This window comes from Urocitellus parryii, chromosome 3 (assembly GCF_045843805.1).
Source record: "Urocitellus parryii isolate mUroPar1 chromosome 3, mUroPar1.hap1, whole genome shotgun sequence".
Lineage (NCBI taxonomy): Eukaryota > Metazoa > Chordata > Mammalia > Rodentia > Sciuridae > Urocitellus > Urocitellus parryii.
In genome coordinates, this window is record NC_135533.1 from 203616793 (window position 1) to 203633640 (window position 16848).

The following is a 16848-nucleotide window of genomic DNA, read 5'->3' on the forward strand; positions in this document are numbered from 1 at the left end:
CCTAGGGCTTTGTGCATTCAAGGTAGGCACTCTACCAACTGAGCTGTATCCCTAGCCCTAAAATAGGCTTTGTGTTAGATGATTTCGCCCAACTTTACACCAGTAGAAGCTATGATGTTCAGTAGGTGGGGGAGGGTATTAAATGCATTTTCTTTCATCTTATGATATTTTGAACTTAATGGATTAATTGGGGTGTAACTCTCACATAAGTCTCTATAAGCATCCTAAGAAAGAGAACTCACACAGGCCACATTGGGACAAAGTAGAAACTTTGAGACCAGCAACAACTGAAATAGGCATCTAAGTAACTTTTTTTTTTATACTGTGGATTGAATCTAAGGGCACTTTACTGAATGACATACTCAACCCTTTTCCTTCCTTCCTTCCTTCCTTCCTTCCCTTATTTAATTTTTTTTTTTCTTTTGGTACTGAGGATTGAATCCAGGGCCTTGTGCATGGTATAGCTCTACCAACTGAGCTATACTCCCAGCCCACCTTTTTTTTTTTTTTTTTTAATAGGATCATACTAGGTTGCTGAGGCTGGCCTTGAACTTGCAATCCTCCTGCCTTAGCCTCCTGAGTAGCTGGGATTATAGTTGTACACACCACATCCAGCTTTGAAGTAACTTTTGAATGAGGAAGTATTCAGAACTGAGATGAGAGACAGTTTAGCAGGAAGCAGCAGAGGAAGCACACTAAATGTAGCCACAATGCTTAGCAGAAATTGACTTTAGGTGTGTTTATTAGAAATAAGGAGTAGATATAAAAAGCATTCAGCCAATGCATTCAGCCAATGGAGCTAGAAGGAAAATGATTAAACAAACTGAGACACTAAAGAGGAAGGATTAACAGAGGTAAGATGCTAATGAATGAAAAACAGTATATAATGCTTTAAAAAATACATACATATAGCCAGGCAGCATGCTGGCTCACATCTATAATCCAGCTACTCAGGAGGCTGAGGCAGGAGGATTGAAAGTTTGAGACCTGCCTGGGCAATTTAGTGAGACCCTGTCTCAAAATAAAAACAAGAAGGGATAGGAATGTAGCTCACTGATAAAGAGTGCTTGCGTAGCATGCACAAGACCCTGGGTTCAATCCCCACTAGTGCAAATGAAAGAGGGTTCCACATTCACAAATGCAAGTAACTGCTGATCAGCTATATTCAGAAAAAAACAACACATGGTGTCTGTCTAGAACATATGCAGATTTTGTTTTCTTGTTATTCTTCCATACATAATACAGTTATAATAACCATTTGCACAGCGTTTACTTTGCATTAGGTAGATAGTCTAGGTCATCTAGATATGATTTTAAATCTACAGGAGGATTGTGTGTAGGTTCTATGCTAATTCTGTCATTTTATAGAAGGGGCTTGGACATCCAGAGGTGTCTGTGGAGGTTCAGGAGCCAATCCCCTGTGCATATTAAAGGACAAAGTATATCAAATGTGAAAATCCCTCTCAATACCCTCTTCTGTCCTCCAGAGCTCATTATTAAATTTGCTTTATATTCTTTCAAACTATATGACAAAAGCAAATTTACACGGGCATGGGTATGTGCACACAGCAGTTTCAGATGACATAGCTATTCTTTAGCTTGCCATTCTCATTGACATATTACAGGTATCTTTCTGTCAGTACACATAGCTAGGCCTCCTCTCTTCCCCCCCTCCCCCCATCCCCACTTTTTTTTTCCAGTACTGTAGATGGAACTCAGGGCCTAACACATGCTAGGTCAGTACTCTACCCCTGAGCCACACCCCAGCCCCAGCCTTCTGATTTCCATACTATTCTCAGCATTATGACCCTGCCATATGATTTCGTAGCTGGGGCACATGCTTCCTTGTTAGTTCTCTCATAGGTCTTGTCATACCTGCCTTACTGGTATAGTTGAAAGCTCACCAAGCACTCTGCCTGGCTAGACCACTGCTGCCACAGTGCTGGAAGCATAGTGTGGTGTCAGCCCCACAGTTTCTGTGGCTCAAGGGTGACTGGTTTGTATTGCAAAACCCTATAAGCTGTGAGAGTCTTCAGATGACAGAAATTAAGAAAAACTCAACCAGTGCTCATCAAGACTCCTGACTGTTCAGTGATCACTCTGGGCAGGGCAGGGGCCCCAGGCCCTTTTCTGGGTCCTCAGTGAAGCCACAACGAGGTCCTCAGAAAACAGGACAGCAGGGAGGCTGCCACTTAGAAAGGCTTTGCAGAAATGTGTGGTGTTTTCACAAATGTCTTGCTATGCCTGTCTTGTTGCATAGGTTTTTGTCTGATGAAAATAGTCTGGAATATAAGTATTATAAGCTGAAGTTAGCAGAGACCCAGCGGATGAGCCAGACCTTGCAAGGAACCGACCGGAAGCCAACATCTGCCGAGTGTGCAGTGCGGGCCATGCTGTATGCCCAGGCAGTACGGAACCTCAAAAAAAGACTGCTTCCCTGGCAGCGTCGGCGGATCCTTCGTGCTCAGGGACTCCGGGGCTGGAAGGCAAGGAGAGCAACCACTGGGACCCAGACCCTCCTGTCGTCAGGCACCAGGCTAAAACATCATGGTCGGCAGGCTGCAGGCTCCTCACAGGCAAAGTCATCCCTGCCAGATGGAAACAATGCTGCCAAGGACTGCCCACCAGACCCAGCCAGACACTCTCCTCAGGACCCCAGCCCAGAAGCCTCAGGCCCATCCCCTAGACCAGCAGAAATGGATGTCTCTGAAACCCCTCACACCTCCTCTCCCAGCCCATCTGCTGACGGTGGGTATTCATTCACTCCTGATCCCCTTCTGTGGACCCCAATCCCTACTCTCATCTTCAGGAGTCTTCATAGAACTAGGGGCAATGTAGATTGCTCAGTGGCCTGGACAATGTGGGAAGCAATGGCTACAGGGATCTGGACAGGACAGGCACACATGGAGGCACTTTCTTCCCTGCTTCTCTAGAGGGCCCAGAGTGAGTCTGTCATCATCTTCTCTTCCTCTCCTGAGGGTGGAACTTTGGTGCTCCCCAGCAGGGTCCTGATACTGGGTCCTCTATACCTGTGATTCCTTTTTTTTTTTTTTTTTTGGTACCAGAGATTGAACTCGGGCACTCGACCACTGAGCCACATCCCCAGCCCTATTTAGAGACAGGGTCTCACTGAGTTGCTATGGCTGAATTGCTGAGGCTGGCTTTGAACCTTTGATCCTCCTGCCTCAGCCTCCTGAGCTGCTGGACTTACAGGCGTGTGCCACCATACCCAGCTAGTGATTCCATTTCTTCCTCTGTTTCTTTCTTTCTCTTTTTTTTTTTTTTTTTTTGTGTGTGTGTGTGTGTATGTGAGTGTGTAGTGCTGAGCATTGAACCCAGGACCTTGTGCATGTGAGGCATGCACTCTACCAACTCTACCACAGCCCTCTGTGATTCTATTTCTTACTACTGTCGTCCCTCAGTTCCTCTCGGGGAATTGGTTCCCGGGCCTCCTAAAGAAACCAAAATCCACTGTTGTTTAAGTCTCTTTTATAAAACAGTAGTATTTGCGTAGAATCTGTGCACATCCTCTCACAGACTTTAAATCATCCCTGGATTACTTGTAGTACTTAATACAACATAAATGCTACATAAATAGTTGTTACATTATTTATGGAACATGAAAAAGAAAAATCAGTAATTTCTTCAGTACAGAAGCAATTTTTTTCTGAGTATTTTGGTTGATTTTTTTTTTTTAACTCCCATGGTACATTTATTTAGTTAATTAATTATTGCCAGGGATTGAACCCAGAGGCACTTAGCTACGGAGCCACATCCGTAGCCCTTTTTGAATTTTGAGTCAGGGTCCAAGTGCTTAGCTAAGGTCTTGCTAAGTTGCCAAGGTTGGCTTTGAACTTGATCCTGCTTCAGCCTCCCAAGCCATTGGGGATGACAGGCATGCGTCACCATACCTGGCTCTTTTTATTTATTTATTTATTTATTTATAATATATTTTTTTAGGTATTGATGGACCTTTATTTTTCCATGCGGATTGAAGATTGAACCCAGGGGCTCGCACATGCTAGGCGAGCGCTCTACCACTGAACCACAACCCCAGCCCTTTTTTATTTTTTTATATTGAGACAGGGTCTTGTTAAGTTGCCAGGGCTGGTCTTGAACTTGCAATCCTTCTGCCTCAAACTTCCAAGCATCTTGAATTACAGACATGTGCCCCCATGTCCAACTTGAGTATTTTTAATCTGCATTTGGTTAAATCCTTAGAAGCAGAACCAGCAGGGGCCATCTGTATATCCTTGACTCCCTTGATATTCTGGACTGCCTTTGTCTCTCATTCTGCCTCTTCCTCACCAAGACCTCTGTAGTACTGTGCTGAGGGCTAGTTGACATCCCTGGCTTCTGAGTTGAGTAACAACCCCTTCTGTTTCTCTTAGTCCCCTTTAAGCCTTACTGTCTCTCTGTATAATGAGGCTTAATTGCAGGTAGTAATACTCTAATCTCTTATATTCTCTGCCTATTGCTTTGTCACAATAAAACTATACTGTGGCTGTACACATGAGGCTTCTATTATTCCTTAGTATCTGGTTAACTGGGCCTGCATATGTGACTGTGGTCAGTATTAGGGTTGTCTGGGGCTGGGGACTGAAATAACAGGGGTGTCTGGGCCACATACCCACAGCAGCCAGACCCAGGTGTGCTTCCTGATTGACAGGGCAGGGCTCCAGGAGAGACAGTGGATGCTTGAGGCCTCCAAGGCCTAGTTTATAATTGGCAGGTGACACTTCTGCCATATCTTGTCAACCATTTCTAAAATGGGGGGGTGGGTGGGAATCTCCTGTTCAACAGAGTTGCAAAGTCACTTGGCAAAGGGCAGAGTACAGGGAGGGACATAGGACCATCTTTACAGTCAGTTTTCACTGCTCCACAATGTTTATGTAGGAAGTAGCAGCAGCTCAGAAGCCATGACAGGTCCCTTATGTTTTGTAGTTGACATGAAGACCATGGAGACTGCAGAGAAACTGGCCAGATTTGTTGCTCAGGTGGGACCAGAGATTGAGCAATTCAGCATAGAAAACAGCACCGATAATCCTGACCTGTGGTATGTACCCCCAATCTCATTACCACCCAAGGATTGAACCTATAGCTTTGCACAGGCTAGGCATGTGTTTACTACCACTGAACTACATCTATAGCCCTTTTTATTTTGAGACAGTGTCTCACTAAGTTGCCCAAGCTGGCTTCAAATTTGTGATCCTCCTGCCTCAGCCTCCTCAGTCACTGGGGATATAGGCATGTGCCACTATACCTCAGCCTAAATTTTTTTCTAGAAAGCTCTCTGGTTGTTCCACACCATTCACTGAAAACACTACCTTTATTACAGTAATTTTAGAGGCCATATTCATCAGATCCCATGTTTCAGGGCTTTCCTAGTATATTCTGTTGGTCTGCCATATGGACTACTTGGCTCTTTCACCCTCACAAAGGCAGTTATGACATCTTATAGTATTTGATGAGGTACCCTTGTTGGTATTGTATTTTCCCAGATAGTCTAATGTATTTATTTATTTTTAATGAATATTAAAATCCTCTTGTCCTAATCCAGGGAAAATTGTTTTTATTGGGATGTTTATACATTAATTAGGGGAGAACTGGCATCTTTTTAGAGTTGAGTTATCCTATCCAGAAAAAAGAGTTGTCTTTCCTTTGATCCAGGTGGACTTTTGTTCCTTTGGAGTGTCACATTTTCATATCAGCCACAGCCCCACAACTATGATTGAGGTCAGAGGCGACCGCTAGACTGCGAAGCCTCATGGCCATGTCCATCTGCTGTGCTGCAGGACTCAGTGGAGGAGCTTCTGCAATGATAAGCCCTCTCTGAGGCCTGCCTCACAACTCTTTAGAGCTTGGATCTCTGCAGTAGCTGTGTAGTGTTTCTTGGCACATTTCCGCGTCTCATAGCTCAAGAGTGTGAGAAGAACCAGAGATCAGAATGCATATGTGGAGGCCGAGAGAGGCCAGTTAAGTAACCAGAAAGGATGAGGTGTTGCCCATGTCAGATCTCCTGGCTGCAGCATCAAAGCTGGTTCTATCATCCTCCTTGGTTGTCTACAAATTCCTTGTTCCTTCACCTCCTTCCCCTGAAAAGCAGTTAGGCCTCTTAGGTTTTTGGTTCCTTTGCTAAGTTACTAGTTCTTATCACTTTATCTCATTGAGAAGCTGCACCATCAAACCACAGCTGTGACAGAAGAGGCCTGGTAGTTCATTCTGTTTTCTCACCCCCAGCTTCATTGTATTCATCCCAGAATGTTTTAGCAAATAAAAATGTTTAAAGGTATCCTCTGGTTAATAGTGTATTTCATCTGTGTCCCAGGTTCCTACATGACCAAAATAGTTCTGCTTTCAAATTCTACCGGAAGAAAGTGTTTGAACTGTGCCCATCTATTTGTTTTACATCATCACCCCTCAGCCTTCAGGCCAGCATGGGTGGTGAGAGTGCAGACTCTCAGGAGAGCCCCTTAGACCATGCGGAAAGGGAAGGAGAGTTAGAGGATGAGCACCCTCAGCAGGAGGCTGAGCTGGAGAGCCCAGAGGTGATGCCCGAGGAGGAAGAAGAAGAGGAGGATGAGGAAGAAGAGGATGAGGAGGATGAAGGGGGAGAGGAGGCCCTTGCTCACAGAGCCTCCAGGCCAGGAGTAAGAGCTGACAAGTCTGAGGGCTCTGAGGGAAGCCCCCCTGCTGATGGCCTCCCTGGCGAAGGTGCGGAGGATGACCCAGCCGGAACTCCTGGCTTGTCACAGGCCACCTCCAGCACCTGCTTTCCGCGGAAGAGGATCAGCAGCAAATCACTGAAAGTTGGCATGATTCCAGCTCCCAAGAGGGTGTGTCTCATACAGGAGCCACAAGGTGAGTGCCTCCCTATGACAGCATAGTTCTTGCTTTAGAGACCGTGAAAGGTAGTGGAGATATTGCCTGACCATTTCTGAAGAATCTCCTGGCCCTCAGCCATAGCTCAGCTGCATAATTGACCCATACTTACCACCTTTATGGTGACCTCGGTAGGACACCACCTCCCAAATATCCACCCTCAGAGGCCTGTGTGAGAGCTCCAAAGTGTCCAACACTACATGGAGTTCTCTGATTTTGTTTTTTTATGTTTTGTTTTTTTCCAATGCTGGAAATCATACCCAGGGCCTCATGAATGCTGAGAGCACGCCCTGCTACTGAACTTTAATCCCAGCCCTTGTCTTGTGATTTTAATCTAAAATAATTTCATCAATTTTAAACACCGTTCCATAATGCCAATGCAAAACCTGTTTCCAAGTTCATCTGAAGTTATTGTTTCTTCATTAGGCTATGGCTTCCAGCACTCCATGAACTGCTAGCTATCTCTGTTAATGCCCAGAGTCCATTGGGAGGAGCCCTGACTTTGGGCCTGGGTCTTCTAGCCTTTGTGGACTCCCTTGGGGAGTAGCCTGCCTTCTGGTTCCCAGAAGTCCTGGGGTAGTGATATCTGCTCCCTGAAGTGACAGTGATGCGGGAGGGCAGAGGATACTGTTCACAGCTAGCTATCACAGCTACCTCTGTGTGAGACCATCACATTCACAAGCAGCAGTGTCCTTTGGGAGAGTCCTGGTATTTGTTTGACATTGCAGAAACATTGGGAAACTTTGACATTGCAGTGGATTGCTAATTGTTCCACCATAACCCTTCCATCCTGTAGAACTTCTGTAGATGGCTACCCAGCATCAGAATGCTTGTCAAATATGTCTCACCTGGGGGAAGGTGGCATTCTTTGTTTTTCTTTTGGATGCTCTCTGTTCTTTGGGAGGTCAATGAAATAAAACTGGCTTGCTGATCTTCCCTTTATCAAAAATAGTAATAGTGTGATTAATAGTCCATATGAAAAGCATGATTTTTATTAGAAAGTTTTAGATGGACTTTAAATCCTTACCAGTGGAATAGTTGCAGAGAAATTGAGAGGGCAGTGTTGCAAATAGTTCATTTGCTAAAGAAAAGCATTCCTGTGATGTTTAGGGGTGGGGCTCAGTGGTAGAGTACTTGCCTACCATGCAAGTACCATCCCCAGCACTGCCAAACAAAAATTTAAAAATGTCCTGTGGTCATGGAAGATAATCTACATAGCAAGTCATTTGTTAGAAATGTGGAAGCTTTTATGTTTGAGTAGACTTTTTCAAAGTGATACACCTCTTAGTTGAGCCTTTTGCTATGGGCCAAGTTGCTAACTCTGGACACATCTAGCCTCTACACTTGCTATATGGGTCATGGCCATTGTTGAAAGGAGCCAGGATACAGCAGCCACTATCGGGGCAGAGTGTAGGGCACCTTCTATTATCAGAGAAGCTGGGAGCCAAAACTCCATAACAAATTGTCTCCTTATAAGGAAATTGGGGAAAGTGTATGTATGTATGTATGTACATATATCTTTCTTTTGTCTTTCAGTCCATGAACCAGTTCGAATTGCCTATGATAGGCCTCGAGGTCGTCCCATGTCCAAAAAGAAGGTGAGCTTAACCATTAACAAGTCCTCACTCAGGCAAAACCAAGTACAGTGATAAACTGATAGTCCCAGCTACTCAGGAAGCTAAGAAAGGAGGATTCCTTGAATCCAAGAGTTTGATACCAACCTGAGCAATATAGTGAGATCCCATCTCAAAAAAGAAGTGAGGTAGGCACATGGGCACATGTCTATAATCCTGATGATTCAGGAGACTAAGGCAGGAGGATCCCAAGTTTAAGGATAGCCTCTGCATCTTAGCAAGACCCTGGTCCCCCGCCAAAAAAAAAAAAAAAAAGGCAGGGGAAGTAGCTCAGTGGTAATGCTCCCCTGGGTTCAATCCCAAGTAGCGAAGAGAAAAAAAGTAACCAATAGCCATATTTCACACTGAGATGTTACTAGACAAAATACAACAGAGACTTCTCAGGGGACTTTTTAAACCACCCAAAGTATAGGAGGGTGGTTCTTAGTTTGACAAATGAGACCTGATGGGTGTAGTAAGACTTGAGAGATGAGCAAGATAATGGCCATTGAGAAGTTAAAGCTTCTTAGAATGTGGCTGTGATAAAGAGTGTGTGTGTATCTTCTGGAGGAAAAAAAAAAAAAGTGGGTGTGTGCTCAGAAACAGCTTCCACGCGACAGGTTCCTTCTAGCTATCAAAGGCTAGGCTGCAGCAGGGAGGTCAGCAAGTGACAGACATGGGTGTGACTCAGTTGAGGTGGTGCTGTAGGTAGAGAAGCAGGTAGGAGGAGATGGGGAATAAAGAGGGATTGGGCGTGTATCACTGAATCAGAGAAGCCAGGGAAAGTCTCCCTGGCAGGTGTCACTGGCCCAGACCTGGAGGAGGTGAGGAAGAGCTTTCAGAGATCTTAAGAATGCACAGTCTGGACAGAGACCCAGGACAGTCCCAGGCCAGCAATGTAGCAGGAATGGAGTGACAGGGTGGGGGGACCCAGGTCACACAGGGTCACAAACAGATGTGACCCTATGGCTGGACCTGAGGTCCTGTGCCTGCCTCCTTTTGGTAGGATGTTGGGACCCCCGGTCCATCCTTTTCTGCTTTGGCTCATGCTCTTAGCATTACCCCAGGAATAGCCTAGAGGGCCTCTCCAGAACCGCACACTCCCACGCTGTGGCCCTTCTCTGAGGGAGGCCCTTGGGACTTGAGCAGGGTTTTGGGTAGAGACATGCAACTCTGTGGAGAGCAGCCTATGGCATGGGATCCAGGCAGAGCAGAGGCCCCAGGAGGAGGCTCAGACTTAGAAGGACAGTGGGACCAGGTATGAGGTGAGGGAGTGATGAAAAGGTGACAGTGGAGCTGGCAGGACTCTCTGGTGTCTAAATATCGAAGAGCAAAAACCCAGGTGTCTAGGTAACCCCAGGGAAATTGGCCTGGGCAGTAAGGAGAATAAAGCTGCCATTTACTGATGCTCTGGGGCAGAGCATGGGAAAGGGATATGTTCTCCAGATGGAGAGGAGACACATTGCATTGTGTGTGGGTTAGGCAGGTTACCTGGGATGCATGTGGAGCGACTTTGCAGGTTTTTAGCCATCAGGGAGGCAGCGCTTTAAGCAGAGCTGAGTGGGCACCTGATGCATGTTTGTGTTACCTGGGTTAAGGGTACCAACCCAGTGTAGGCACAGCCAGGCCTTGGATGCAGGCATAGCTGGATTCAAGCTCAGTCTCACCACCTATTCTTTGGTAACCTTAGCATGTAACTCCTGAGCCTCAGGCTTACATCTGTAAAATGGGATGGCTACACGTGCCCTGCAGGTAGGAGGTACCGAAAAGTTTTAACAGACCCTGTGCCTGCTGGGTGTCCTGCAATCACTGCTCTCTGCTGGGTCTCCCACTGGTGATGGCAGGTGGCCGATAACTACCCCTGCATCTCTGTGGCACCTTAGTCCAGCCCCAGGGTGCAGCTTTCTTCCAGCTCTGCAGAAAACTGATCAATGTGATTGTTAAACACAAATTAAATGTTCACAAAGATACATCCAGACTAAGCCCACCCTGTTCCTCCCACCAAACCCTCCACCCTCTAGCAGCTTTTCCTAAAGGGGTATAGGCAGGGCTGGATAGACCCCCATTTCTCATCCCAGCAGCTGTATTCTACCTCCTCCATTCTTCAGGTCACATCCTGGTGGTGAGGGACCTCCCAGTGCTGGCAGCTCCCACCTGGTGTCTTTGCCATACTGTTTGCCACCCTCTTCATGTCCCAGCTCATCTCTCCTGCCTCCCCTCCTTGACACCCTGCAGAGACTTCCTTGCAGTGTGGAAATGCAGCCTGCATAGCATCATTTGAGCTCACACACATATGCCAACCCTGCTGCTTGATATCTTAGGGATATTCCTTGGTGTCTGTGAACTCAGCTCCTCTCCAGGTTGTTTTGTCCCCTCTAGGATGAGAGCACTACCCACCGTGCTCCTTGCCTGGCTCTCCTCTCCCTCTTTCCCTGACCTGAGGTCCTGTGCCTGCCTTCCTTTGGTGATGTTGGGACCCCTGGTCCAGCCTTTTCTGCTTTGGCTCATGCTCTTAGCTTTACCCCAGGGATGACCAGAGGGCCTCTCCAGAACTCCATAGTCCCAATATTGGGGAAGCTGATATTCCTGGGCACCTGGATGCACATGACTAGTGGTGACTTGGTCTTTGAATCGAGCCTCCTGAGGCCTGTGTTATAGGTGGATAAACTATTGAGGGCTGACCACCCACTAGGCCCTAAGATCACAGGACTCAACCTGTCACCCAGGATCATCCAGCCCTCTCCTAGTTGCTCCCATACCTGTTCCAAAATCAGAATTTCTCTGCTATCCCCAGTATCAGTTGCCTCTATCTTCCTCATGATCATTGAGGATACTACTTAATGTACCTTGCTACCTCCTCCTTCCTTCTATCTTTCCTTCTCTTCCCTCCTTCTTTCCCTCCCTCTCCAGAGCAGTCTCTCCAGTTAATTCAGTGAATATCTTTAAAGAGGGAGAAAGGGGAATAGCACACACAGGGTAATGTCCTAAGCTACCCATCTAGGTTACTTTAATAAGAGTGATTGGAAATTCCTTCTTCAGCCTCACTGGCTCCTCCTCCAGAGGGAGGGGCTGGTCTGGGGGCTTTTAACCTCCCCAGGTCTCTATCCTGTGGCCTGAGGGTACTCAACCTCCCCACCATCCATAATGCACTTCTTAGGCCCTGTTCTTCACAGTGCCAGCTCTTGGCAAGTTCTGTTTAATGCTAGACGTGGACCTTGGCACCCAAGTAGAAACAGCCCTGGGAAAGACAGACAGGGAAGGTGGGGTAGCAAGTAAATGAAGCCAAGGGTGGCAGGTGGAAAGGGGCAGAAGAGCTGATTTCCCCACTGCCTCTCTGGCCCCCTCTTGTGTCAAGGCCTATCCCTTGGTGCCCCTTGCTCTGGAGTGTGCTTTCTGATCCCTTAACCCCAGGACCTGACATCTGTTTCTGTGGTTTTCCTCAGTCTTAGCAGTGGCCAGGCCCCAGAGCCAGATGCTAGTTCTGTCTCATAAGGGCATGTCCCCTTAGGCCCCTACCCTTTAGAAGTCCCACCTGTTGTGGATGTTGCAGGAAGCCAGGAGATGACTGGGGTTTGATCATCCTGGGAAGTGACAAGGGAGTAGGGAGGACACTGGGAGTGTCAGGTACAGCTCAGAATGGACTCTGGCTCCAGGCACTTCCCTGCAGTCCACATGCCCAGCTCTTTCTCTTTCCTCAGAAACCCAAAGACTTGGACTTCGCCCAGCAGAAGCTGACTGACAAGAATCTGGGCTTTCAGATGCTGCAAAAGATGGGCTGGAAGGAGGGCCATGGTCTGGGCTCCTGCGGGAAGGGCATCCGGGAGCCCGTCAGCATGTACGTGGCACAGACTCGCAGCCCCCACAGGTGGACAAGGTCAAGCCCTAAAGCCTTTGGCCTGCAGCCTGAGTCTTGGTTCCTCTCCTGTTGAAAATGGCTTAAAGTTGGCAGCTGGGTTTTTGGTTTGGGGGTTTGTTTGGTTTTGGTTTTGATTACTTTGTTTTTTGTTTTGTTTTGTTTTGTTTTGTTTTGTTTTGAAACAAAAGGAGCCTTCAAATGAGAATTAACTATTTATATACATACCTTCACATTGGCTCCTTCCTGTATCTGTGTAGACCATTCAGCTGCTTCTTGGCCCTAGTCATTTCAGCCCCGTTTATTATGGTCGTAAAAGCTGAGTGGTGTTTTGGGGTACATATGCCTTAGAATCACACTCCCTTCCAAGGGAAACCGGTCCACCAGGATGGGAAAACGTAGACCCAGAGTTTATGAGACCCTCCTCATAACGTCCAGAGGTCATCTCATTTACTGCTGAGATAGCTTCTATGGGATAAGGTGATTTACTGGGACCAGGGTTTCCGGGCACCTTGAGGTGGCTAGTGCTCTTGAGAATGAGTGAGTGCTCCTGGTTTTCCATTCTTTGTTATTTTGATTTTCCTTTTCTTTTGATGTCTTTGTATGTGTCCTGCATTTCTGTGTCCCACTACCACTCCAGCCCATATTCCAGTCTCTGCGTCCCAAGCTCTGGGATCAGGTACACAACTAATCCTCCATTTTACTTCTTAGGGGAACTGCCTCAGAAGGGGAGGGCTTGGGTGCCGAAGGGCAGGAGCATAAAGAAGACACATTTGACGTGTTCCGTCAGAGAATGATGCAGATGTACAGACACAAACGGGCCAACAAATAGGTATGTGTGAGAGCCGGTGCATGAGGACTTCTGCCCACGCTCACATCCTGGTGTGTAACATTTCCCCCAGAAAGGCTGATGTTCCCCACTTCCTCAAAAGCGGACAATCATAAAATTCTGTGAAGGAAATAAAAGGGTCTTTGGATGTGGATGTGTCCCACTTCTTCCCTTCCAGGTTTGCTGGAGCAACAAGCTTCACACTAGCTAAGGCGTGGCCAGCCTGCCTCATGGACTGTGCCTCATGGCCTGACCACCCTGGCAGTAGCTTCTGTGCTGGGCTCTGAGGACGTGCATGCAGGCTGTTCCTTGCCAGTTCACATGGGACCAGGCTGCCTCTGGCCTCTCTCTTGCTCTACTTTTCTCTCACAGATGACAGCCACCTGCCACATAATGCAGCCAGGACACGGACTGTTCCCTAGTCAGGAGTGGCCTTGCTATCCGGAAGTATAAGGATGGACGTGGAAGCCAAAACCACAGGGAGCAGCGGTTGGCCACATCCTTTTTTGAGGGTCTTCAAATCCTTTTTCTTCCAAAGGGCCTTGGGCCTTTAAATCTCATACTCTTTCTTTAGTTACCCTTCACCCATGACTTCCCAACTCTCAGTTTTGAACAAAATCGTTCTTTTCCTGACTAGATCAGAACCACTGATGAGAAAGATAAACCTTGAAGCCGCAATTACTCTTAAACCATCATCCTGCCCTGGATCTGCCTGGAGCCCAAGTATGGTGTGGTGTGTACTTGAAAACCAACATCTGCAGTCTCTGGGGTGGAGGTTTCCAACGCCAGCCTGCCTTTCTCTTAAAGAAAAACAGAATGACCATTCTCAATATACTTTTTGCCTTTCCTCTCTCTTCCAAATGCTTTCCACATCAAGTCCTCTCCAAGTCTGTCTTGGTTCCTCTCCAAAAGATGGCACTGCCCAAAAGTACTTTGGCCTATTAAGTGCAGTGGACCCAGCTCCATGGTTAAGTTTCTGGCACAGGGGTCATGGCTGTCCTGGAGCGCCAAAGGCCATGCAGACACAAGTGCAGATTGTGCTTTCCTGCCCCCCAGAATTTTATCTAGGGATACAGATTGGTAATCTCCAGGTCTACACTCTGATACTAAAGCTGAATGGAGATCTCTGAACAGTTCAGATACTTGCTTTATTGAACATATTAATGGCATTTTATCTCTTTAAAAATCCTGAGACTTCACCAGTTTTTAGCAACAGTCTAATATAGCTGTATTCAGTGGGGAGTAACATTAAACAGATATGAAATTTCTCCCAAATGTATGTGTGACTAGAATCCACAAAGGAAACAGGATATACTTGGTATTTTTGGATTTGATTTTTCCTCCCATGCTGAGAATGGAAACCAGGGATTTGCACATGCTAGGCAAGTGTACTACCATCAAGCTACATCTCCCAACCTTATAATTTTTTTTATATTGAGACAGGGTCTCACTGAGTTGCCCAGGCTGGCCTTGAATTTGTGATCTTCCTGCCTCAGCCTCCCAAGTAGCTGAGATTACAGGTGTGCACCACTGCACCTAAGCCACTGGATTTTTTTTTTAAGTGCATATGGAGTCTTCCCTACAAAGGGCCAAGAGGCTATAAATTCTCCAAGACTTCATCTGTTACATGTGCAGCAATGTAAAGAATTGTTGTCTTAGAGCTTTTGTAAAGAACAGAAAGGCTTCTCTCAGAAGATTGGCTCTGCAGCTGTTTGCTATTTCAAGAAGGTAATTGCAGAACTTTCCAGATTCCTCAACACTCTCCTACTTTGTAACTCCATGTGGAATGCTCAGACTGGGGGCATCTCAACCCTTCTTCATAAAGCAGCAGTGTTGAACTTTTAAATGTGTGCTAAAATCTGGAAAATTTGGAATCCTGCTGACACCCAGCCATTGGGTTACCCAGCAACAATTAGGGTGTCAGCCACAGAGCCGAGAGAGATTCAGGACTGTGAGGAATCCTTGCTTTCTGAAAGCCACAGCCCTCCCAGGCTGTGCTCCTACCTCTGGGTTCTGTCTGGCCCTACTGTCCCCACTCCATGCTGCTTCTCTTCATGGCAGGTGCGGTCCCTGGGGCCTGCTTGCTTCTGGTCACTTCTGTTGCTTTGGCAACTGGCAGATCTTTATGGCTGAGGAGGTGCCAGCACTGAGGATGAGCCTCAGTCCAACTCTCAAATAAGCCAGCCTGCAGGGGGGGCGGGAGGACAGATTTGGGGGACCCCAGGTATGGAGGTTCATCTTCTCTTTTCTATCCTCACCTTTCCAGCAACTTCCATGTTGACCATGGGTCAGGTGAACAGATGGAATTCAAAGCAGGCACTAGTCCATAGAGGCCTCTTGAGAAGTGCTCATTGTCCCTTAGCAGGGCACATTCCCCCACCCCCAGCATGGATATCTAGCTCTTTCTTTCCAGCTTAGCTTTGACTGTTGTGCACACTTTGTCCTAACCTGTTAATTTTAATTTATTAAAAAGCAAAATACTGAGGAATTGCTGGTATGTGAGCTCTGGTCCCGAGCTTCCTGCCACTCCTAGACACATCTCAGTTTGACCTGAGATTATTTCAGTGAGCCTTTGACTAATGTCACAGTAACAACCATTTCTTGAACCTAAAAAGTCCCATAAATGCTGGGAGGATGCTTTTCCTATAGTTTCATGTCAAGGCTGTGAATATGTCCCAGGGAACTTGGGGAATGTGGCTGTGTGTCCTGGTGCTGGGCCAGGGCTAATGCCACTGGACCTCTATTCCTTCCTCTCTTCTCTTCCTCCACCCAGGCTACCATTGCTCTCAGGTCAAGGCCATTCTACAGGGAGGGAGCATTATGTGCAAGCGGGATGTGCAAGTGTGTGACCTTGTCAAAGTCACTGTTTTTTCTGTCATTCTAGTTCCAGGGTCTCTTCCACGAGGACGACAGGCATCCGGAAAGTGCTAACCTGCCACTTTGGGTGCTTACCGTCTCTGACTTGTTTCCATCACTGGAAATCCCATAGACAATGTTAGTGATTTTGGTTCTTGGTAAAATCTAGAAGATGTTTGTGATGTTACCAAATGAAAGTTTTGTTTTTTAAGAACCTAAGAAGTTGTGAATGTTGTCAATCATTTAGCAGTTGCAATAAATGTAGAGGAAACCCAGTTTCCTGTGATCTCAATTGATGTGTTTTTAATCAGACCTATCAGAAGATGGTAATGCGGACATGCTACTGAAGGTATGCTGCTGCCCAGGACCTGCTCTCTGCTGGCCCCAGGACTCTTCCCTCGTGTCTCTCAGGCTTGCCCCAGTGAGGGGGTCCTTGCATCACCAGGGGAGCAGAGAGATGCCATAGAGCTAGTGGCCAAGCTCTGGGAAGGGGGATCCTGGTCTGTGTGGGGAGTTAATTGCAGAGAGCACAAGCCTTCTGTTGAGGGTGTCAAGGAGTGACAGCTCATGACTCATCAGCCTCACCTAATCCTGGCTTGGGGTTTCAGCTGCAAGAGGTACATTTGGGCCTTCCTTCTATTGAGGAGTGACTTCTAGGGCATGATCAAAGCTACCCATTGTTCCCTGTGCCTCCTGATCAGGTGGTATGCATTTAGGTCCCTGCCAGCAGGTTAGAGACAGACAACAGGGCCATAGGGAGCTGGTGCAGGACCCCCCCCCCCAAATCATTGAGGACAAGCAAGACCCACGGTATG

At 47.0% G+C, this 16848-nt stretch overlaps 1 protein-coding gene across 9 annotated transcripts in view; it reads left to right on the forward strand.

Annotated features, from left to right (window-relative positions):
- Sugp2 (SURP and G-patch domain containing 2) overlaps window positions 1-16303 on the forward strand; it is a 33467-nt gene extending 17164 nt beyond the window's left edge. For 4 of the 9 annotated variants that reach the window (XM_026390095.2, XM_077796318.1, XM_077796323.1 and 1 more), the window contains exons 5-11: window positions 2261-2748; window positions 4945-5056; window positions 6329-6861; window positions 8419-8480; window positions 12194-12330; window positions 13060-13180; window positions 13815-16303. In XM_026390095.2, coding sequence (XP_026245880.2) covers window positions 2261-2748; window positions 4945-5056; window positions 6329-6861; window positions 8419-8480; window positions 12194-12330; window positions 13060-13180 — 1453 coding nt within the window. In that variant the 3' untranslated portion in view covers window positions 13815-16303. The other 5 variants (XR_013343366.1, XR_003300894.2, XM_026390099.2 and 2 more) reach the window with 5 other exon arrangements.
- The last annotated feature ends 545 nt before the right edge of the window (window positions 16304-16848 follow it).